The sequence below is a fragment of the Pogona vitticeps genome, chromosome 1 (assembly GCF_051106095.1).
Source record: "Pogona vitticeps strain Pit_001003342236 chromosome 1, PviZW2.1, whole genome shotgun sequence".
Lineage (NCBI taxonomy): Eukaryota > Metazoa > Chordata > Lepidosauria > Squamata > Agamidae > Pogona > Pogona vitticeps.
The window spans coordinates 57886328-57909992 of NC_135783.1; the positions used below are offsets into that span (position 1 = coordinate 57886328).

General features: G+C 39.6%; 1 protein-coding gene across 2 annotated transcripts in view; it reads right to left on the reverse strand.

Annotated features, from left to right (window-relative positions):
- Positions 1 to 1989: 1989 nt before the first annotated feature.
- ACTN2 (actinin alpha 2) overlaps positions 1990 to 23665 on the reverse strand; it is an 82588-nt gene continuing 60912 nt past the window's right edge. For both annotated transcript variants that reach the window (XM_020787244.3, XM_078383126.1), the window contains 8 exons: positions 23231 to 23371; positions 21460 to 21642; positions 19667 to 19801; positions 17644 to 17823; positions 12024 to 12170; positions 5760 to 5825; positions 4740 to 4898; positions 1990 to 3454 (listed from right to left, as the gene is read on the reverse strand). In XM_020787244.3, coding sequence (XP_020642903.1) covers positions 3296 to 3454; positions 4740 to 4898; positions 5760 to 5825; positions 12024 to 12170; positions 17644 to 17823; positions 19667 to 19801; positions 21460 to 21642; positions 23231 to 23371 — 1170 coding nt within the window. In that variant the 3' untranslated portion in view covers positions 1990 to 3295. The remainder of the gene's footprint in view (positions 3455 to 4739; positions 4899 to 5759; positions 5826 to 12023; positions 12171 to 17643; positions 17824 to 19666; positions 19802 to 21459; positions 21643 to 23230; positions 23372 to 23665) is intronic.

Here is a 23665-nt window from a genome sequence, read left to right on the forward strand (position 1 = left end):
AATAATTGTTGAGGAAACTAGTCCATTCACAATATCCTAGAAATGTTAGCCACTAGCCATTTTACTTCAGTAAGAATAGACTACATGGCATTTAGCACACCATTCCAAACAAGGATATGTATGACACATCTAGTCACAAAACTCTGTGACTTTGTAGCCACTCATAATTACCTTAATGTCTGGTAATAATGTATGTTCAGACCAAGAACACAGCCATAGATGTGCATACAGCACCACAATATGCAAACATATTCCTGTCTGACTTTAACAACAACAAAAATTGAGTATTTGTACTCTTACGCCTCTACACTGTCTGAAATTTACTGATGCCAACTTTATCATCTGGATTCATGGAAAGGAGTCCCTTAAGCAATTCCACCAGAGCTTCAATGACTTCCATCCTATCATCAACCTAAACCAACAGGTACACTTTCTGAATACTTCTGTGCAACGGCACAACACTCACATAAGTATCCAATCATATCCATAAATCCAGTGATCACTACACCTACTCACATGGCTCCAGCTTCCCTCCAGAACTAAAGCCAAATCTATCATTTGCAGTCATGTTCTCAGATGCAGTTGCATCTGCTGAAATCCATAAGACACAAACTCAAAATCCATTTATAACAGAGTGCAATACTCAAGAAAGATAGGTTACTCAGGAATCAGCTACTACAAAACAGGCCAAAAAGAGAGAATACCAGGACACCACTAGTTATATCTGCAACTCTAACGTTATTCACATGTATCATAAATGAGTTGAAGCCCATTTATAAATGTAATATCAGCCTCTCCAGGTCTTGGGAGGTAGGCCTGTGCTCACTGACAGATAGTCCCATAATCTCAGACAGCTACTAACTAACATGAACAAGACCCAGCTGCAAGCCTAGATGGTGTCCTGACAGCTACTCTGGCTGTAGCATTCCTGGACTCAGCAATGTCACCCACAATATCAGGGGATTTGTTAGATCATCTACTAACATGGCACGTGCCCTTATCTGCCAGAAGTGCCCATCTGCACTCTGTACAGGGCGGACAGGCCAATTTCTGCTTATGAAAATAAACAGTCACACCTGCACAATCGGAAATGGCAACAGGAAAGCTTGTGTCAAGACATCCTGTTGCAGCTCTCAAAAGTGGCTATCGTAGAATAAGGGAATTACAGAGGGAGATTTGAGAAGGAAACAGCTGAAGTGAATTTTATTCATAAATTCCTATGTGCATCACAGAGATTTTTTTTAAACACAATATATATTAACTAGTTTCTTCTGGAAGACACAACAACAAAGCGGCCATTACTCAATGCAAATGCAGGAGAATGTGATACCTTTATTAGACCACTGAAAAAACCCAAAACATAAGCATGAACTTTGAGGGTTAAAATCCACGTCTCCAAATCCAAGACTAAACTGGGCTAAATATTTTGTTTCCTGAGACAGGAAACCCAAATGGATGGGCCACATGATAGAAATAACAAGGTATGAATCCTTCTATTGTAACATTAATTAAATGGCTTTGTTTATGTTTTAATTATGGTTATTTATCTGTGTTTTATTAGGGGTATTTGGCTTGAACTCATTTTCAGTAGAAAAGTAGGATGCAAAATAATGACAGGCTCTTCAATACTTCCAAGGAAAAGTAACATGACAGTCTGGGGGTTTACTGTGTTAAATATAGACCACTAATGCAAACTGACAGCCAATGTGTAGCGGACAGAATGTTGGAATGGGACTCAGGAAAACTAGACTCATACCCCTGCTTGGCCATGGCATCTCACAGGTATGTGTGTATGTGTCAATGGTATAACTGATCCTTAAATATCTCACAAAACTTGAAAAACCGATTAGAGTCTCCCAAAGGTAGACATGACTTTATGGCACATAACAATAAAAGCAAATTAATACAACTAAGATAGAAAAACATGGGGGGGGGAAGACACTAGATTTATCTTTACTGAATTAATATTGATAACAATATACACAGAGGTTTGAAAAGCAGGCTTTATTAAAGCACATTTTAATGGTAGTGGACTATACAGCATTGCAGGCATTTGCAAATGCGTTGGTTTGCTTTTACTAATATTTTCCCCTGTGACTGCTAGTTTCAAGTAGAAAAATGTACTGGTCTACAGCAGGAGTAGGCAGCTGTGTCCATTTTGATGTTTTTGGATTGCAATTCCCATAGTTTCTCATTATTGGTTTAGCCTACCGTAAGTAGAGCTGATCAGAGTTGCAGACCAAAAACAGTTGGAGGTCCACAGTTCCCCATCCCAGCTCTCTACAGGTTGCTAAGATGAAAACTGTTAATAACAAACCACCATAAGTAGCTGTATGTTCAGCATTCTGCAAGACCAAATGTAAGAGAGAGCAAACTCTTTGAGCTTACATACATTTCTAATAATATCCTGTCAATTTTGTGCCCTTTCAGCAGCCAGATTAAAAGCCAGGTATTGTTTAAAAGGTTAAGGTTAAAATTTATCAACTTGGCAATAAACTGTGAAGATCTGTGACTTTATACTAATAATAATAAAAAAATGAAACTCGGATTCAAATTAATTTTGCAATTTAAAAAGCCAATAAAAGAGTGCTTCAGAATTAGCCATGTATTTGGTTTGATTCGTTTTCTTGTTTTTCTCGTATATGCAACTCCACCTCCAGAAGTCTACCAAATCTGATATCCACAGATGAAAGCATTACCGTGGCATGAAAGCAAAAAGGAGACACCTGAAGGGAGATTTTGAGAGACTTGCATAAAGCATGAAGAATTCTTAAGGAAAGCATTTCATGAATATTAAAACTATGCTGGGTTTGGATTTCAAACGGTTTGGACATTTCATTCTTCCTGAGGCTTCCTAACTTGACACCGTGAGAATTATTTCCTGTGGGCTTGTTTTTCCTTTTGAAAACAAGCAGGTAAGGCACTGGGCTGGTGCAGTTTGTAATTGCAAAAGATTCACAAACTAAATACGAACAAAATAATCCCTATAAACAGTGCACGCTTTATATAGTTTGGTTGGCAGATGGGAGATATGTGGCCTTCTAAATGTTGTCGGACCATATCTCCCATTAGTCCTAGTCAGCAGACCCAACAGTGCGGCATCATGAGAGTGGCAGCCGGACAACATCTGGAGGGCCACATGTTTCCCATTCTGATATGCTTGCTTACCGAATGTACCTGCTAAACTTAATACATTTGTTTTAAAATCAGATTTCCAGACTTTTCAAGGAGCAAGCTGGAAAATAGCGTGTAATGCATATTTTAAACTTCAGCACTGCTCTGTGACCATAGCCAATTACAGATCACTTTCACCATACAGTGCTGAGGAAAATGAGGTATAATCCAGTGCTCCAGGAACAGCCCCTGGACCCTTGTAGGCTGGCATTCTCTTGACGCAGTACTGAGCTTGTTCAGGTGGCAGTTCTCGACGTAACTCATCTGCGAGAATATAAGGCTGCAAGGGTTTAAAAAGAGAATTCTGTTCAATAAATGTTCTCCTTCAGAACCAGGTAATGAAACATAGTTACAGAACCATGTTATGGAACATAGTTACAATAATATGAGATTGCGTAGAAATCTAAAGAATCTGATATGTCACAGATCAGCTTTCTTCACCTAGATGTGGTAGATATGTGGTCTAATATAACTGAGGGTTAGGCCAGGACAGAAGAAACCTGTCATAAATCATGGAATGCTCTAACAGTTTAGTACATACGCCACATGACACTACCCTGCAGCATCCTCTCATCCCTCTACATTCACTGGTTGGTGGTATACCACGCTAAACAAATCGTTTTTTCCCCTCATTGTTTTCAGTTTGGTATGTAAAGCATCAAATTCAGAAGAATACAAATGGAGGCGCATCTGTAGAAATATTCTAAGAATCTATCAGTTTTAACTGAAACGTAATTATGCAAATGTATAATCTATATGTGAGTCATGCTCTACATTATTAGTAACTACAGAAGGTTAGAATGTTAATTAATAAAACAAAAAAAACACACCCTGCACCAAACATAGCTGCTAATCCTTGTATCCTTGACAAAGATCTCTGTACCCTCGACTGTAATGCTCTGTCGTTAAATGATTCCAGTTTCTATACCCAATCCCTAATGTGTTTGTACACAAATACAAAAGCTTCCAATTAACTCAATCTTTCATATGATTTTTACTGAACATACCAATCTGAATAAGCTTTCTGTAAATCTTTTCCATGGAGGTAACTATTTAGTTTGCTGCAAACAACAACCAAGGATTGCTAGTGACAATTAACAGCCACTGGTGACCATAAATATGACATTTATCTTGCGTTTCCATTACATTTCATTTATCTTTCCAGCACTGTATAAATTCTGTCTACTTAGACTGCATTCCATGCAGTAGAAGTGGATTGGAGTCCAAGAAAGCTTGCCCAGATAAAACCTTTTAGCCCAAGGGGCTCATTGTCATGTTTTGTTTAGTTTGGTTGTTGGTGTTGTAAACTGCAGCTCAGAAGTCTAGATACAGTCTTCATTCCAGCTACAGAATTTGAAATGTTTAGAATTGGCTCCCTGGTTTAACAAAGCTATCCTGATAGCTATTATCTAAATGTTTACATTTGGAGTTTTTAACATGGGCTACAAGTTTTTGCTCAACCTGGTTAGCATTTCTTTAACATGTTGTCTTGAAAAACCAGAATTTGTAAACACTCAGAGTGAGAAATATGGAAAATCCCATTACCTAGAGACAAAAATACTTACCTTATCTGAAGCTAGGATCCTGAAAGAAGCAATAACTTGTTCAGCAGTGTCAGTATCTGCTGTCTCTCTGGTCATGAAGTCAATAAATGATTGGAAGGAAATGGTTCCCTGACCATTGGGGTCAACTAAAGACATGATTCGGGCAAACTCCGCTTCACCCTAAGATACAATTCAGAGTCAGTCATGAAAGATATTGTGTAAACTGCCCAGAGTAGACACGTTCTAGATGGGCGGTATATAAATCTAATAAATAAATAAATAAATATAAACAAACAAACAAACAAACAAACAAACAAATAAATAAATAAATAAATAAATAAATAAAGTAATTTAAATACTTACCATTGGTTCTTTTTTAAATGGGGGGGCATTATCCCAAGTAAAAATATACTGATTTGTGTATTTCTAAAACAATTTCTCAATTACTAAATATTAAATTAATACAGGCAGATAAATAGTTTTTGGAATAGGGCTAGAGTACTAAACTGTACAAAAAGTTTAGCACATTTTCATAACAAGTGCTCCTTCAATTGGTGACACTTTTAATATATATTTAGCATGCCTTGTGTTGTGACAAGTACAGCCTTAATTTGTCTTTCTGAATGCCAAAGCAAATACCTCTGAAGAAGTTTTGCTATGGAATGGAAAACCAGTTAATCCAAGGATGTATACATTCCACTTAACTTCAGACATGGCCCTTTATTTGTACTTCTATAAAAACCAGCAAGTTGTTATTTAGGTTTTTGAGCAATTTATGTTTTGACCATAGGAAGTCTATGAAAATATCCCCAATGTAAAATAAATACTGTTCTGCAGAGAGTACCAGATAGTTTTAGTCCCAGTTAGAACAGCCCCATTGAAATGGATAGGACATCTTATTCAACACAAATGTAATTTCCACTGATGTCAATGGATCTATTCTTCTTAGGACAAAATTGAATTTAGCTCCTGCAGTACGAAATGCTATGTTTGTAAGGCATGGAATGTTGTAGCAAATTAACTGGATCTTAAAATTCATACCAAATCATAACCCATTGAAATTAAGCAGGCTCTGAAATCATCATGGTCCATAAGCCCATTCTTCTTCTGTTGGTGGGAAGATGTATATGCGACATAGCAAGGAAAGTTTCATAATTAGAAGAAAGTCATCATCATTTCCACAAAGATAAAATAGGTCAAGCATCAGATGCATGATTTACAGGATGTTCATTCAAAATCACGTCCAAGGAGATCCATCAGTTGAAGGGAAGAAGTAGATGACATAAAGGCAAAAAAGTCACCAGAAGTAATGCCAAAAAGGAGACAAATGAAAGAAAGGGAAAAAAAGAAGAAAATAGAGAAATTAATACCCTTATATAGCCCAAAATATACTGTATTAATGCAGACTTAGGTATGACCTACATTCCAGTGTTTCTAACCTCTAACTTGTTTGAACATGTCAGCAATTTCACAACAGTTAAATACTGATTTATACAAGTGGCAATGTCTACATGTACCAAACCGTCTGAACCTGCTGAGTTGAATGACTTCTAAAGGGCTCTGAATGACCTGTTACAATGATATTTTCTCTTTATGTTTTGCAGGGGATCCGGCCAGTCATTCTTTCTTAAATCTATTTGGTACACCCAGCTAGTGTATTCCCCCCTGAATACTGTAAACAATTGACTCATGGGTCTACTCCATCTGGAGCGAACAAATGGATTTTGGTCTCAGTTATTTTATTTCTGTAAATATTCTGTTAAATTTCATATTTTGGACTAGTGTTTCCCAACATGGGGGTCATTACCACCAAGGGGGTCTCAAAGTGTTTTTTGAAGGGGGTTTCACATGTAGCCTTATATGTGTTGTAGCCCTTATTAAATAATGCCTTCATTGACCTTTTGAAATGGGATCTTAGTGTGTATGTGCATGTACTGTATAAGAAACAGGCCCTTTGGGGGAGAAAGAAGCCTCTACATTCTGAGAAGAGATGACTTTACCCCATTAAAAATGCCTTTTTATGCAAACGTAGCGGGGGGGGCAGCTGCAGTTTATTTGGCTATTATAAAAAGGTCACAACTTGAAAAGGGTTGGGACTTACAATTTTAGATAATACATTTTAAAATGACCTAATGGCTGAGACTCAGCTTTAAAATAAAAAGTTGATGAGGAATTTAACTTTGATTTTCTAACTGTGTAATGTTTATCAGAGAAGAACGAGCTTGCATGAACCATTATTACTAGTCTAGTAAAGGTATCTGTCATATTTGAAAAGAAGAGTAGTCAGAGACAAAAGTCCTAGTGTGTAGCACAATGGATTGAGGTTCAAACGAGGATTCGGGAGACTGGGCTTCAATCCCTGCTTTGTCATGGAAAGTCACTGGGAGGTAGCAATGGTAAAACTATGGCTGGAAAATCTCACGCATGTCAGAGACTCTCTTAGGGTTGCCATAAGTTCAAAGCGACATAATAACAGCAAAAGATCAGACCAGTAAGGAAGTAATTATTAACTACCCATTACAAGCCAAATATTCTGAATCATACAAAACAATCAAGTCTCACTTATTTCATTAGCCACCAGCAGCTGCGCTTAAATCCATCATATTTATCATAATATTTGCAAACGGTAATGCTCCCACTGTTCTGCACCTTTAGTTCATTTCTACCTTTCCTAAACTAATGAGTGAAGCTTTATCTTTATTGGAATCCCTTATGTGAAATTTATCCTGCATTCACATTAAGCCAGGTTTCCATGAAAGGGAAAGGCATAAAATGAATTAATTTAGATCAGTAAATAGCCTCATGAATCTTTACTATAATAAACCTGATGAAAAGTAAAGATTCAGTTTACAGTGGTGCCCCACTAGAAGATTACCTCGCAAAATGGGTAATCCACAAGACGATGACTTTTCGCAATCGCTATAGCGCTTCACAAAATGGTTTTCCCTATGGGGGATTTTCCCTGGACGATGTTTCGGTCCATGCTTTGCAAGACGGGTAGTTTTTCGGGACTGATTTTTGCAAGACGACGATTTTGACAGCTGATCGGTACTTCGCAAGACGGTTTCTCTATGGGCAATTTTTGCTGGACGACAATGTATTTTCCCCATTGAAGCGCATTAAATGGATTTCAATGCATTCCAATGGGGAAACGCTTTTCGCAAGACAATGTTTTCACAAGACAGCGATTTCAGTGGAACGAATTAACATTGTCTTGTGAGGCACCACTGTAATTGTAGGCTTTCTGATTCTAGTAATGCAGTAGCATACATGTCTTCTCAGAGGTAAACCCCGGTAATTAGAGTCAGATTTCCTCACATGGAAATGTGAGCAGAACTGTAGCCCAAATATTTCAGTAGAGCAGGGTGAGCCACATGCAGCCCCTGCAGGCATGTTTACTGGTCCCAGCAATATTGGACCTCCCAACACCCCAACCCCTTGTTTGTTTGTTTGAAATAAATGTTCTGCCCGGAGTCTTTGTGCTCTCTATGAGACCCTGAGGAAAATTTTCACCAGACACTGCCAATAACTGGTCAGCATCTTCCCTCCCCACTATATATATATATTTTATATATATATATATTTTAGAGCAGCCCCTAGAAGGTTTAACCCTCTTTTTTAAAGTTAAAGTCATTTTCTGCCAGTTAACAGACACCCAGTACTGCAACCCTTATAGTGCAAAATCACTGCATGAAATATTTTCAAAATTAAACAAGGAAATTAACTGTTTTAATACACACACATACAGTGGGGTCTTGACTTAAGAACGGCTCGAGTTAAGAACATTTTGACTTAAGAACCACTCTCATAGGAAAATATTGACTTGACTTACATACTTAGATTTGAGTTACAAACTGAAAAAAACCCACGTGGGAGGCAGGGAAAGTGCAAAATGTGAACTTTCAGTTAACTGTTGGCCAGTGAAAAGGGTGCCTGTCTGCTTCCTCACTCCTCCCAGCGTTTAGAGAGTGGATTGGGAGACAGTCTTCGGACTGCCTGGTACTGTACTGCCTGGACTGTATTTTCCCTGCCTTCCCTGAACCTTTCTTGACCTAAGAAAAAAAGAAACAAAATACCCCCCTCTGGTGGGAATAGCAGCTTCCCATTAGTTTCTATGGACGGAAAAGAGCAGATACGGATCAAATGGTTTTCAATGCATTCCTATGGGAAATGCAGATTTGACCTGAGAACTTTTTGACTTGAGAACCGCCTTCCAATACGGATTAAGTTCTCAAGTCAAGACCCCACTGTACTTACTAGTGAAGTCTTTGGGTTGTCAACAAGTTTAAAAAATGACCCTCAGCCGAGCCGCTATTGCCCACTAGAGATGGATACAAACTGTCATCTCTATTTGGCAGTTTGAGCCAATTCATTTATCAGCTGGAACAGGTGTCTGGCATGTCAAAGCCCCACCTCCTCTGGCAGGCAGCCACTCAGAGGTAGCGGCCTGGCTCCTCTGCCCCACCTCCTCCAGGCATTGCCTCTGAGTGGGCGCCCACTGGAGGAGGTGGGGTTTTGAAGCACCCCACACTTGTTCACCAATAAGCAAACTAGCATGAACCCCTAGTTCATGCTCATCTCTTTGGCCCACCCTCATAGCAAAGTTATTGGTGTTATCTTATCTCACTTGTTGGGATGCTCCACACTTGGCAGGTATAATATACTGTAACTAAAAAATGAGGATCGATGCTGCCATTACATAGACAGGGAGCCATTATGACATACACCAATATTTTCTACGAAAATTCTGTGCCTCGAAACCTTTCTGACGGGTTTTTGAAAATAGTATTTTACTGTGATTAGCTGTTAGTTTTACTATATTGCTCTTTTAAAGTAAAATCCAAGGACTTGATAATAAAGGCTTTGGCCTTTGCATTAGTGATGTGGCTTAAAAGTCCTTTTCAACGCATTTTTTAGCAACTTAAATAAATCCTCTTCTGCCAAAAAACCTCTTTTATTGCTGCTTTCCACAAACACTGCAGCATTTTTCTCCAGAATGTAAAGTTACAACAGCAAAAGCCTGAGACACAGGACAATAATTCAATATTCAATAATAATTCAATAATAATTAAATTCTATCTACAGAAGTCACTGAGAACATGACTCAGAGTGCATGGGGAGGGGAGAAGGAATTACTTCCATTTCACCAACCCAAGTCACTTGTTCCTGGAGCTGCTATTTGTCACGTTAGGCAAAAGGCACAGATGACATACTGGTATGTGGGGTCGATCTTTCTTGGATTAACAGTTAAGGCTAAAGGAAACCCTCTAGACGTTATGGGGGGGGGCTCAACAGGCTCGGCTCTTTAGTGGTCAGTTATCTATCCCAGTAGCCCACCCAACCCTGCCACTTCCTTAACAGTTTCAGCACAGGGGAAGCTTAGGAAACTCAACACTTCATATACTGTGTAACTCTTTTTGCAGGGGAAAAGATTGCATTTTTGCCTGATTCAAATGACAGGATGGTTGAAAAATGATGTTCCAAATCAATAGTTTCTCCTGGACTGAAACTATTGATTTCTCCTGCCCTTTACACATCAAAACGTTTTTAAAAGCATGTTTATTGCCTGAGTGGGAAGAGTGATGTGTAAAATTACCTACCCCTCTTGTTTCTCTCTCTTCCAGACACATATAAACACACGAAAATCAGACCAAAAACATCCATATTTGTCTCTGCAGAGTTTTACCCTGAGAATTACCCTATCTCCCACCCTTGGTCTTAATTTAATTGATTGTTGTTTTTCACTGAATTCAAAACTGTATTTTCTTTTACTTTTCCAGAGATGTATACCATTTATCCAGAGCACTGTTAGAATCAATGTAATTAATTAGCTTGAAATCAGTTGTTTTCAAGCTTCTTCTAAACAAAGCAAATAAATCTGGGGCACTTTTTAATCTATTTGATATAAATACAATAAAAGCTCTACAGAAGACTGAATATTCATGAACATTTTTGAGGGAAACTATTTATGTATCATTCTGTAAACAGTTTTAATATCTTACACAACCTTCAGGGGAAAATACAAATCACTAGTTTATACCTATCTAAAGCTTCATTTTACAGCACATGTAAATATACACAGTTATATAATATTCAAGTTATGTAATAGCTTGCAAGATTGAGATATATTACATAGATTTTAACGCCATGGGAATGGTACAGATATGAAATGGGCTTCTAATTCATCATTGTAACACTGTTGTTCTGTAATGCTAACTATATTCTGTAATTTGCTAAATGTTGCATTTTTATTGTAATAGTGATTATTTCAAGTTTGTCTTGTTTTATACTGTAAATGATCCCACAGACTTCTGTTATAGTTACTAAATTAACAATTGCATGCCGTCAATTCTGATTTATGGCAACCTTCCTCAAGGTTGCACTCTGAGAGGATTTACCAGTGTTGCCTTTTGGGGGCACTCTGGGACCATGTATCTTGCCCAGGACCACACAGACTGCCACTTTTCCTGGGAGACACAATGGGAAAGCAAACTCCCTGCCTTAGTTCATTGAGCGATCCAGCCAATGACCCTTATAGGATTCCCCAATAAATAAAGCCAAATAAGCCATTAAGACATGTGTATGCCTTAAAGGTCCACTGCAGCTGACTTATTGGAGGCCTGCAGTATTACGAGGGCATCCATTCCCTGTTGATCAGATGTGGTGGTGGTAGTGATATTCAATGCCTTAGCACATTATAAAAACAACAACTGCTGTAAGTGACCCAAGATTCCCATTCTCTCCACACTCCACACTCACACACATATGGAGTACCTAGGACTGTATGTGCAAGGTCCCTTCAAGCAACCACCACATGTATGTGTTAGTGTAGGACAGAGTTATGCAGAGCAATTCTGTCTTCCATTCTTCCAGCATGTGAGACTTTTTGAGGAAATGTCTTTTTTCTTGTGAGAACAACCATGAATGGGAAGGGGGGAAAAATACAAGAGAGTACAGAAAGCCAAATACTGTTAAAAAAAACCCAGGAGAGATTATGAGAAGGCATATCTGGCATTTTTCATTTCCAAATAGATGCAGAAGTGGGGAAAGAACAAAAAGGAAGGAAATAGTGGGCTTTACTGAGGGGTAGCTCTTGCTGGTTAAGAATTTGAGGGTGTATAGCAGGACTCAAGGTAGCTGAATCATTTAGTCCTATATGTTCTATCTATCTAAAAATAAATATGTGCTTTGAAGTCTGCTTCTGGATTTAAACATGCATCCTGACTCTTAAGCTATAAGAAAAACATGCATATACATTTTTTTGCTGCCAAGAATCAGACAAAAATAAAATCCAGAGTACTGTACCCTGTCGAAGTGATTAAATGATGCCCTAAATTCATTCATTTGTTGCTGGGTGATTCCTTTGGCATCTCTTGTAAGAATCTGATTCTCGACTTCATTGATAGTTCGAGCAACAGTGGTCAACAATAGCTCCCATCCAACCCGAATATGCTGTAGCAGGAAAAAAGAAAAGAAAAGGCTGGATTCTTGAAATACATCCTCAAAGTAACCAAGAAAGGAACATTACCTTAAACTGTTGACAGGATATAAATGCAATTATTCAATTATACATTGAAGACAATCAAGCAAAATAGCTCTGAAAAAATATAATTAATTATACCTATTTGTTTTGCTTCTCTGCATTGTTCGTTTTATGCACAATTAGCAGGTGCATTTTGGCCAAAGTGTAGAAAATCATATTAATGATGACCAGTTGCTGGCCAACAAACATTAATATAAACCAATAGTTAACTGCTTACTGGAAGGACAGATCCTGAAGCTGAGGCTCCAATACTTTGGCCATCTCATGAGAAGAGAAGACTCCCTGGAAAAGACTGTGATGTTGGGAAAAAGTGAAGGCAAGAGAAGAAGGGGACAACAGAAACTTCAGATGGTCCAGAATGCGGCAGCCAGGCTTCTTAGTGGGGTGAGAAAACACCAGCATATCTCCCCCACTCTGGCTGCTTTGCACTGGTTGCCCGTCCGTTTCCGCGTTGACTTCAAAGTGTTAATGATTACATATAAAGCCCTAAACGGTTTGGGACCTCAATACCTGGCAGATCGTCTTCTCCCACCCAGAACTACCCGAATCACCCGACATAGCCAGCAGGGACGGCTGAGGAGTCTGACGCCGAGGGAGGCCCGGAAGGAAAAAACAAGAAATCAGGCCTTCTCGGTGGTGGCACCTCGGCTGTGGAACATCCTCCCCACTGAAATTCGGCTGGCACCCTCGCTGGGCATTTTCAAAAGCCAGCTGAAAACTTGGCTATTCAAGCAGGCCTTCCCTTCAGGCAATTAAGTCATTCTTATTTTTCTTCTTTTATTCTTGCCATCTTGGGAGTCTTTGCTTTAAATTAACTGTTAAAATCGTAAATTTATATTACATTTTATATCATTTTGTTTTTAATGTAAAACTGTATATTTTAAATTGTTTTTATCTTCTAAACTGTGAGCCGCCCAGAGTAGACTATGTCTAGATGGGCGGCATATAAATGCAATAAATAAATAAGTAAGTAAGTAAGTAAGTAAGTAAGTAAGTAAGTAAGTAAGTAAATGAATGAATGAATGAATGAATGAATGAATGAATGAATGAATGAATGAATGAATGAATGAATGAATGAATGAATGGTTGGACAGTGTCATCGAAGCTACCAGCAAGAATTTGACCCAATTCCGAGAGGCAGCGAAAGACAGGAGGGCCTGGCATGCTGTGGTCCATGGGGTCACGAAGAGTCGGAAACGACTTAACGACTATACAACAACAAGGTGGGAGAAAGCGTACCGCTTGATATCGAGGTCCCATTTAGGGCTTTAAATGTTATCATTAACACCTTGTAATCAATGCAGAAATGAACAGGCAGCTTATTCATGGCAGCCAGAGAGGGGAAAATATGCTGTTATTTTCTCACCTTCGTGAGAAGTCTGGCCTCCGCATTCTGCACCATCTGAAGCTTCTGCATCAATCTCAAAGGTAGCCCACATAGAGCGCATTACAGTAGTCTAATCTCAAGATTACAAGCGCCTGGACCAGAGTGATGAGCGCCCCAGCATCAAGATAGGGACACAACTGGGCAATCCACCAGAGATGGAAATAGGTGGAGCGGACCACTGACGCTACCTGGGTTTCCATGATGAGCACAGAATCCAGATGTACCCCCAAGCTGTGAACCTCACTCTTCATGGTGAGAGTCACCCCCTCCAAAAAAAAGGAGAGGGATTTTCCCAAACCACCAATGGCGGGGCCACCCACCCTCAAGACCTCCATCTTGTCCAGATTCAGCCTCAGTCCATTCTCCTGCATCCACTGCAGTATAGCTTCCAGGCAGGGCTGAAGGGACAGAATGGTATCCACTGCTGTTGGATAAAAAAGATGTAGAGCTGTGTCATCAGTGTACTGATGACACAAAACCCCACAGCCCCTGATGACCCCACCCAGCGGCCTCATATAGATATTAAACAGCATTGGGTAGATAATCAAGCCCTGCAGAACTCCACAACTGAGACTCCATGAGGCTGATACACTATCTCCAAGGTGTACTCTCTGAAGATGGTCCTCCAAGAAGGACTGGAAGCAGGCAAATGCCAGACCACTGATTCCCAACTTGGAGAGCCTCCCCAGGAGGATACTGTGGTCGATGGTATCAAAGGCAGCTGAGATACCAAGAAGGACCAACAGAGACATTTTGCCCTGTCAGCCTCCCTCAGCAGGTCATCAAACAGGATGACCAATGCTATTTCTGTGCTGTGGCACAGCCTGAAGCCCTACTGGAACAGATCCAGGGCACTGGTTTCATCCAAAGGACCTGGAGGTGGTCAGCCACCACCCTCTCTACCACTTTGCACAGGAAGGAAACATTGGTGACAGGCCTATAGTTGCCAATGTCATCCGGGGAAGTGTCATTAGGGATGTTATACAGTAACCAAGGCCAGCCATAGATGTATAGTAATTAAAGTAGGATTTAGCATTTTGTAGCAACATGTGCAGGCTAAGCTGGACCCTCTGACTTTGGCTCCGATAGGCTGTGTACATTGGAACCAAAGCTTGAAAAAAAATTGTTGGGGGACTGGAATAAGGTCTAGATTAAATTGCTGGCATGACTAGTCCAGTACTTATGTGAAGTCTCAATAAATTTTAATTGTGAATTCCTGCACTTGCCTTCGCATAGATTAGTGGAGTTGAAAGGGGCATATAAGACAATTGAGTCCAAACCCCTGCTCACTGCAGGAATCCAAATAAAAGTACATTATCTGACAAATAGTTGTCTAATTTGCTCTTGAAAATTGTTTCCAGCTTTAGAGTGCATCACCTCCAAATATTGGTTCTGCTGTTGTACTGCTGCAACAGTTAGGAAGTTTTTCCTGGTATTCAATCAAAATCTGGCTTCCTGCAATGTCAAACTCTTTATGATGTTACAAATATTTATGCGAGTGCTTGGGGTGTTCCTCACAAGCAATTAGGATACAGTTCCTAGGATGTTCTCATCAGCCAGGATTCAAAGCCTAGATATTATTCAATAACACCCCTCCATTTATCGAAACGATAACAACTGACAGAATCATCGAATAATGAAGTTGGAAAGGGCTCATAAGACCATAGAGTCCAACCCCCTGCTCAATGCAAGAATTGAAATCAAAGCAGATCTGACAGATGATTCTCCAATTTTTTTTTTCTTCAATGCCTACAACAACGAAAAGACTTATACCTTGATACTCAGAGGAACTTTAATATGATTGTCAATGATTGTCTGGTTGCATTCTGGAATGGGAGTCAAGTATTCAGGAAACAGATGGGCCTGGACTGGAGAGCTGTATAAAATGATAGCTGCTCTCCAGAGCAGTGGTGGCCTTTGCTGGGAATGGAGAAAGTGGCAAATTGGCCAGTCCCAACACTCAGCTGCCTGAGAGGACTGCCTTACTTATGTTGCTTCTATACCATCCCAGCTGTGTGGCACCCAGTCTGGTGAAAACTTAGGCAGGATCAAAAGGAAGCTTTTGTCTGTGATTTTTATGCACCCATTACCTTTTTTATGACCCACTGCATTTTTTTTAAAGAAAGGCCAAGTGGTGAGGCACTTGCTTCTCTTTGGAGTGTGATGCTGCACACTACTGCACATTCCTGCCACTGCCCCCTGCAGCAGTGTCTCCCACCTCACTGTCCTCTGGCTCTGGAAAAGACCCAGAGCCCACTGAAATGTATGTCTGGTCCCGTCATTACATATATATTTAGACAATAGATCGTTTATTCATAATATCCTCCATATATTCAGTATTGATGGTAAAGTACTTGTCTTGCTTATTGAAGAAACTGCCTCCTAGGCCATGTCATAATATCATAAATCTCTGCATTGGGCAGAAAATGGCTTATTAACAGTGTCCTCACGTTGTAAGGACAGACAGCTCTTCTTGACGGCACTCTCTCCCTCCCTCAGCTCTGCTTCTTCCTTCTGGGAGTTCTGGCAAAAGCCATAGCATCTCCTAGAGGCAGCTTGGCCTGTTCTGTTTTAGCATACATTTTAATGTCTGGAGATAAATAGACTGTGGTTTTAGTTTTCCATTTATATTTTTTTCCCCTGAAAGATATAATCTTTTATTATTCCATTTCATAAATCCCATTCTATCACTGTTCTTTTCTGGCACATGTCCTGAAGGAATGGGGAGGGGGGGCATAAATCAAATAATCAAATGATTTGTTAGGCTGTGTTGCTATCATGAAACATAAGAATGGATTCATGGCTCATTTTTTAAAATGTCAGTGATTCAGCAGTGGAGGGGTTATGTACTTCAGTGTGGCTCTCCCTGTGCAAACAGAGTTAAGATCAAAAGCTGTCAGGGTATAACATAACTTACTCATATTAAGCTGCTTGTAATAGGGCAAATATTTTATAGCCAAATAAAAAGCATTAATGGACTTCACTGCAGAAAACATTTCAGAGTCGCACCACCTTTAGAGCTGGCTGAACAGAGTGAGTATGTATGTGAACTTTGAGCCTACATATGCCTGGCTCAGTTCTCACTCCAACTCAGGAATGTACCAGGTGGTTTTTCACTCCTATAGAAATGAGGGGAGGGTGTCTATTTTTAATATAGATGCCTGACTGAGGGAGGTAGAACCTCCTTGTCCCAGATGTACATTTTTCCCTTCAGCGGAGGTCTCATATCAGAACTGTGTTCAGCTAGAAGCAAGGCTACCATCGGTGGCAGCACTGTTAGATGTCTACTAAAGCCATGTCCCTCCCAATGAAGGACCACTTTCAATAGTTTTTGGGGCTTGCTTCTCCTCCTCAGTTCTGTCACTGCCAGTACCAGTCCCTCTGGCAAATAAAAGAAAGGATCAGTAACTCTTGGACACTTTTACCCTTCCTCTGGAAGGTGATGCAGACGGGTAGAAAAAGAATGTGAATCGGAAGCAATACAAAAGCAAGGAGGAGGTAGATCTACTTGATTCTACAAGTTAAATTTGATTTTGTTTGTTTTTCTTCTTTTATGAAGATTGTAAGCCACCACAATGCAAAAATTATTATAAAAGAAAGAAAGAAAGAAAGAAAGAAAGAAAGAAAGAAAGAAAGAAAGAAAGAAAGAAAGAAAGAAAGAAAGAAAGAAAGAAAGAAAGAAAGAAAAAGTAACATGACCAGTGTAGCAAGGAATGTGACTGCCAACGTCCTAACTAGCAGCAATTCACAGCTGAAATTTATGCTGTTGGACTTGCACTAACGTAAGGAAGTAAAAGGATTTCAGGCCTTATACTGTAACCTTCATGTTATCATTCTGGAGTCACTATGAAAACACTTTTGCTTATTAATACAAAGGAAAAAGGTCTATGTATTAACTTATGTTCTACTGCCACCTTGAAAATCTCAGTCACAGTGAGACTGCATACTGGAAACCTGCTGTCACTACAGAATACAGAAAAAAATTCCATAGTTACCTCCATTGTATAGTTGGTATGCTTATTATCAAACACCAGGGCTTCTTGTATCAGCTGATGATCTCCTTCCAACTTGTCGATATTGGGTTTGTAATTGATTATATTGTGCTCATGCTGTTTTAATTGATTCATCTGGTCCTCTAATGGTCCTGTTATATCAATGGAGGTTCGAGCAATTTCCTGCCAAAGAGACGGCAAGAAAGCACTTTTGTTAGCTTGCAAAATATTTTTTCATATTAAACACACATTAATAGAAGAAGAAGCAATTAAATTTCAGTGTGTGTATGTGCACAAAAAGAGAGATGAGTGAGAGTACTGCTTCTAAAAGTTCTCTAAGGCAGGGGTATCCAACCCCCAGTCTGCAATCTGGTGCCGGTCTGTGGGCTTCCTGGAACTGGGCTGCGGAGACGGATCTCCACCCCCCTGCACGCATGCTCATGGAGGGGTGTGTCACGCTCATGGTTGGGTGTGTCACAGTCATGTGTATGTGCAAGAGCATGACACATCCACCCGTGAGTGTGACACGCTCACCTGTGATTGTGGGGGTGTCCCCCCCGTGCACAGAGCCCGCAACCCCCAACCGGTCCATGGTCCCAAAAAGGTTGGGGGCCACTGCTCTAGGGCATTTCAGATATTACTTTCTGTTTCAAGTTATCACAGTCACAAACATACTAGCTGAAATCCTGTATGTTAAAGTTCTGTGGTGTGAGGCTCATAATATCATCAGCCAGGGCAATTTTTTAATACATACATTTTTTAATATATACGGATCCTGACTTACCCCTTTTATCACTGGGAACCTGGGGAGCCAAGGGACAGAGAAGGATGTCTTTAATTACCGAAAATTGCTACCACCAGTAAAGGCACCCCAGTAATGGCAATTTTTACATAATTAAAGGCTACTCCCTCCCATCCATTGGTCCTAGAGGTTCTCGACGATGAAAGGAGTTACTCAGAGTCCCCTGGGACCTTGTAACAAGAGGCAGAAATGTTTAATTTTCAAAAACATGCCCTGGCTGATGACATCACAAACCTTATGCCACAGAACTTACACATACAGAATTTCAGTTACTGACAAATCAGAAGAATGTGTAGAAGGTATTTGTTTATTTAAAATAGTTTTACCTCACATTTCTCCTTAAAAGGACCCAAGGCAGCTTAAATAATTAAAAGGACAATAGGTAAAAGCTAAAAATAGTAAGTATACAAATATTTAAAAAGAATTAAACAAGTATCATATTAAAAATGGAAAATAAAATCAATACTAAAAGCACATGAAATACCAAGAGAACACAACAATTCAATTTGAAAAAGTATGCCTCCCTGAAGACGCTGGCATGTAATAATGCCCACCTATCCTAGTCGTTGTACTAGTAGCAGTTAACATAACTGTGACTGACCCAGTTCATGTGCACCTGTGACTGCTGAGTGCGCTAATTCAATGTATCTACCACTTGCAAAACCTTATATCTGGAATATTCTAAGTTGTGCATGCACTATCCAGAACAGGAAGCATGCAGGATCAGACTAAAGGCCGAGCTAATCCAGAGCTTTTTTCAACATAAGTCAACATGATGCATAAAGGAAGTTCAAGGCAGGACCTAAGCACAATAGCACCCTCACCCTTACAGCTGGTATTGAGAGGCATTTTGTCTTGGGTAGTGGAGATAATACACAACTACTGATAGCCTTTACCCAATAATTCCTCTAGTATTTTCTTAAAACATCCCAAGCCGGTGGCCATCACTACATCTTGTAATAGAAAATTCCACAAGTCTCCCCTTATCTAATCCTTCACAACCATATGATCCACTTTGTCAGTCCTGACACTAATCTCGATCTGTTTTGTTTGTCTGATTTTTACTGGTGGAGGCATGTGGACCAAACAACTCGCCCCTAAATCTAAGGAGCATCCTTCTGCTGTGATCACAAGCCACCTATAATTTCAACTCCTAGCTTCCTTCCCCACCCTGCAATGACAGAGCTTCTCAATATAAATACTCCGTATCTTATTCATATTTACCTCCATCTTGTTCTGGATCCAGGGGCCAATGACATTGGCTTGAGCAGCAAACTGGCGGCGAAGGCGTTCATTTGCATGTTGACGGGCCAGCTCCTCCTGCAGTGATTGATCCCGTACAGGCACAAGTTGTTTTACCTGCCAGTAAGCAAAATTTAGTTTGTTGCCCAAGTCGGATTACCTTTTCTTAAAAGCAGTGTGACGTGCAAGCTAAGTATTCGTAGGGTGAATTTAATGAGAGATTTAGGGTAGTAGGAAAGAAAAGAAGGGGCTGATTGAACTGAAATATCCGTTTCTAGGAAAAGAGACTTTAATTTCTGAAGACTAATTGCAGGGATTAGTTCCTACTACATTTATGCTCCCTGTTCAATTTCTAACTTGCAAAACAATGCATGGCATATTCAGTAGGGCCTTCAGAGCATGCTTTTGAGGTAGATGTTGAAGACCACCATCAATAAAATGAGAAGAGCTTTCAGAAAAAGGCAGAGTTGATTTAATACATTTTGAAGAAAATGAGCATCATATAAAGAAGGGAATCTGTGTTAAGATTATGAGGGCCAGAGTGTAAAATTACTGAACTGCACCAGTGTGCATATGTAGGCTTCACTCTCTTCAGCAGTGCTTCTTTTCATGCAAATATGCATTAGCTAACTTTTCCTAACTTATCAGTGCATATTGCACTCAGTAGTCAATTTGAGTTCACGTTGTCTGTCTACTATTATTATCAGACAAAAACAAAACAAAAATATAAAGCAAGAGACAAAAACAATGTGCTTCTACATCTTTCAAAATAAAATCCTTCTCCCACGCATGTTAATTGCCATACAGAGCAGAACAAAACTGGTGCCATTCTGGAATCTGTTACCCAGAGTGAGAGTTACACCTTGCTTCATTGTTAAGGGTCATCCTCTGCTCTCCCATGGAATACCTGTCACCACCAAGATTGTTTTCTCAGCTAAAGCTGCAGTTGAGGTGTGCCTGCAGCACAGCAGCCTTTAATCAAAAGCCATACAACATGTTCAGTTTTAATATGATGAATTACAAACCATTTGTTACACATTAGCCAAGTAAATAAGTCTTCCTTCAAGTTTTTCTTTCAGTACCAAAGATATATCATCCCAGATAATATAAGCACATAGTCATACCTGCTCATGCTAGATATGATTTGTTCTCAGAAAAAGTGTTGTTCTTTCATCATGTCTAGGAAATTTCTCCTGTACTTATCATGCAAATTGCAGCTGCAAGCACATACTGGGTTGTATCTATGAAGTTTTTAATGATATACAACCGTTCCCATAGCCACCACTATTTAGCAATTTCATTTTTTGTTGTTGTTGTTCTTTAATTTTCTTGGTGCCTCCCACTCTGAGTGTATTATACACTTAGATTTTTAAAAAAGTTTTGAATAGAAGATCAGTGTCTGCTCTCCCTGTACTCTGTCATTTCAAAAACCTTTTCTTGAAAGATTCTTCATAAACAGTAATAGTGGGCAGCAAGCTGCATGCCTTCCTGCTTTCCTACCCACATGCAAGTCCAGCTCCATACACTTACCTAGACTTTTGTCAAAGAACTAAAAAGCTGAATAGCTACATCCCATTATACTTTTTTAAAGCAGGCTGAATCAATAGCAAAATATAACATATTCATGATGAGATACAGTATTATTCTACTCATGCTGAACTGAAGTTTTCAGAGTAAGGAAGTAAAGATACAGATAAATAATTTTAATTACCTAGAAAACTGGAATGTTCTTCTAAGTTATCATCACCCATCAAACATATTTCTATTTATAGTACCTTTTCCCATTTGGTGCGGATGTCGTCTATAGTGATTGTGCTGTAAGGATTGGTGGAGCTTATTCTGAGGCTGTAGCTCTGAATCACTTTCTCTACTTCATTATGGATTGATAGGATGGCTTGCCTTTCACCATCCGCCTCAGGTAGAGTAGCTTTAAACTGCTCATGGGCAGTGATTAAACTCTGAAACCAGAAACAGAGAAAGAAAAGGTGGGAGGAAATGTAACTCTCTCAATAGCTGTACTGTGCTAAGTAGCTTTTGCCCCTCCCTACATCAATATTTATTCAAATACATGCAGATCATGTAGGTGGTAAATGTGTGTTCATCAACGTAGAAGCATCATGTTGTCATTCCGTATGCAGATGTTTAAAAATCAGCAGTGAGGGGGCCAAATTCAGAGTGAGCATCTAATTCAGGGGTTAGCCATTTCCACGGGCCATCTCTGTCCTCATGAGACCTTGGAGGCTCACACTCCAGCTCTTCCTCTTGCTCCATGAAATCCCCAAGTGTTGAGGGGAAAGACTTCTTAAAATAGCAGAAATGGCTGATTGCACTCTCTAGCACTACTTCCTGAAAACAGAAAATGCCCAGTCAAAAAAATTGGAGGGCCTATCAAAGTCCCCTGCCATTGGAGGGATATGGAGGACGTTCAGGGGGCTGAAGATGGAGAAGGTACCCTGAGAGTTGCATGCAACCTGAACGAAAAGCTGTCCTTTTTTCATTCCTGGCTTAACAGATTCACATCAGTGAGAGCTTTTGGGGATCAAAACTCGCTTCTTTGGGCATTAAGAGTATAAATACATTAGTCTATTATCTATCTTCCTCTGGTCATAAAGCTGGCCAGAGAAAAGGTACAAGAAAACATAGTACAGTATTTGCATTCGTGGTGTTTGAAGGAATACATTTTGACCCACCAGAGCTCACACTGAAATAAAACTATTAACTCTTTAAAGTACTATAATATTATGCCTCCCCCCCTTTTTTCTCCCTTAATTTTGCCAGAGTGATCAAAAATATATTCAGTGTTCCAGGAGTATCATAAATTTGTATAATGGCAGCACAAATAAGCAGTTTGTGTGTATTCTTTTCCTAATTAAGCCCAACATGGAACTGGTCTTTCTTTACAGCAGCCACACCTTGGGTTGACACTGACACTGAGCACTAACATTGACACTGGATTGACACTGACTTTGGTCAGTCACTGCTGACTCAGTTCCTGTCTGTATATATGAAAAGGCAGGATTTTCCCCAACTCCACTATTATTTCAGTGTACCTCAGTGTACACTTGCTTAGACTGTACCCCATTATTTACTGTCCATTCCCTCAACTTGGAGAAGTCCTTTTGGGGCTTTTGTTTTTCTGCTAATCACCAAAAATTATGAGCAAATTTCATCAGCTTCCTAATTTCAGGTTATTCTCATTCCACTAGGGTTGCATTTACACATTTGGGAATGGTCTCACTGCCTAGCTATGCTTCCTTCTCTATGGATAACATAAAAATAATGAAATGAACAGAACTTGATTTAATGTCTTCCTAGCCTAAATGCACACTCTCTACTTGAACTCAAGCCCTGAAGATGCACATGTCAGAAGGAATGGGCCTCATCTTTACCAATTTAGGAAGAAATATGAATAAAAGATTTTCCCCTTTAAATGTTTCCAGAATATTAATAAGATGGTACTTGATGCATTATGGAAAGAGACTTCAGTTAAAGGGAACATTTTCTCTTCTTTAGGTTCATAGTAGAAAATCATTTGGATTTTTTTACCTGAATTTCTTCTATGCTATGAACAATAAACATGTCTTGCAAGTCTTCCATTGCACCTTCCATCCAGTTGTTGAACGGAGCAGCTCTCTTAGAAAACTCCAGGTGAAGTTGATCAATTGTTTCCAACAGCTTCTCTGTTCTCTATTAAGCAGACCCATAGAAACAGAATAAGTGAAATTTCCTTCCACAAGCTTACTCTTAATTTGACTTACATTATCAGGGACAGACTCTGGAAACTGCTATAACCATCTAATATACTTCCTCCCACCCCATATACCAAACTATCTGACAAATGTCTTTTTTTGGAATGTGTATGCTCTTCTGTTGGTTATTCATTTTACTACAGATTTTCTTGGCACCGATGATTCAGGGAGTTTGCATTCATGTTCCAAGAGCTCCCTTTCTTTCACCTATGACATGATGTGTGCATGTGTG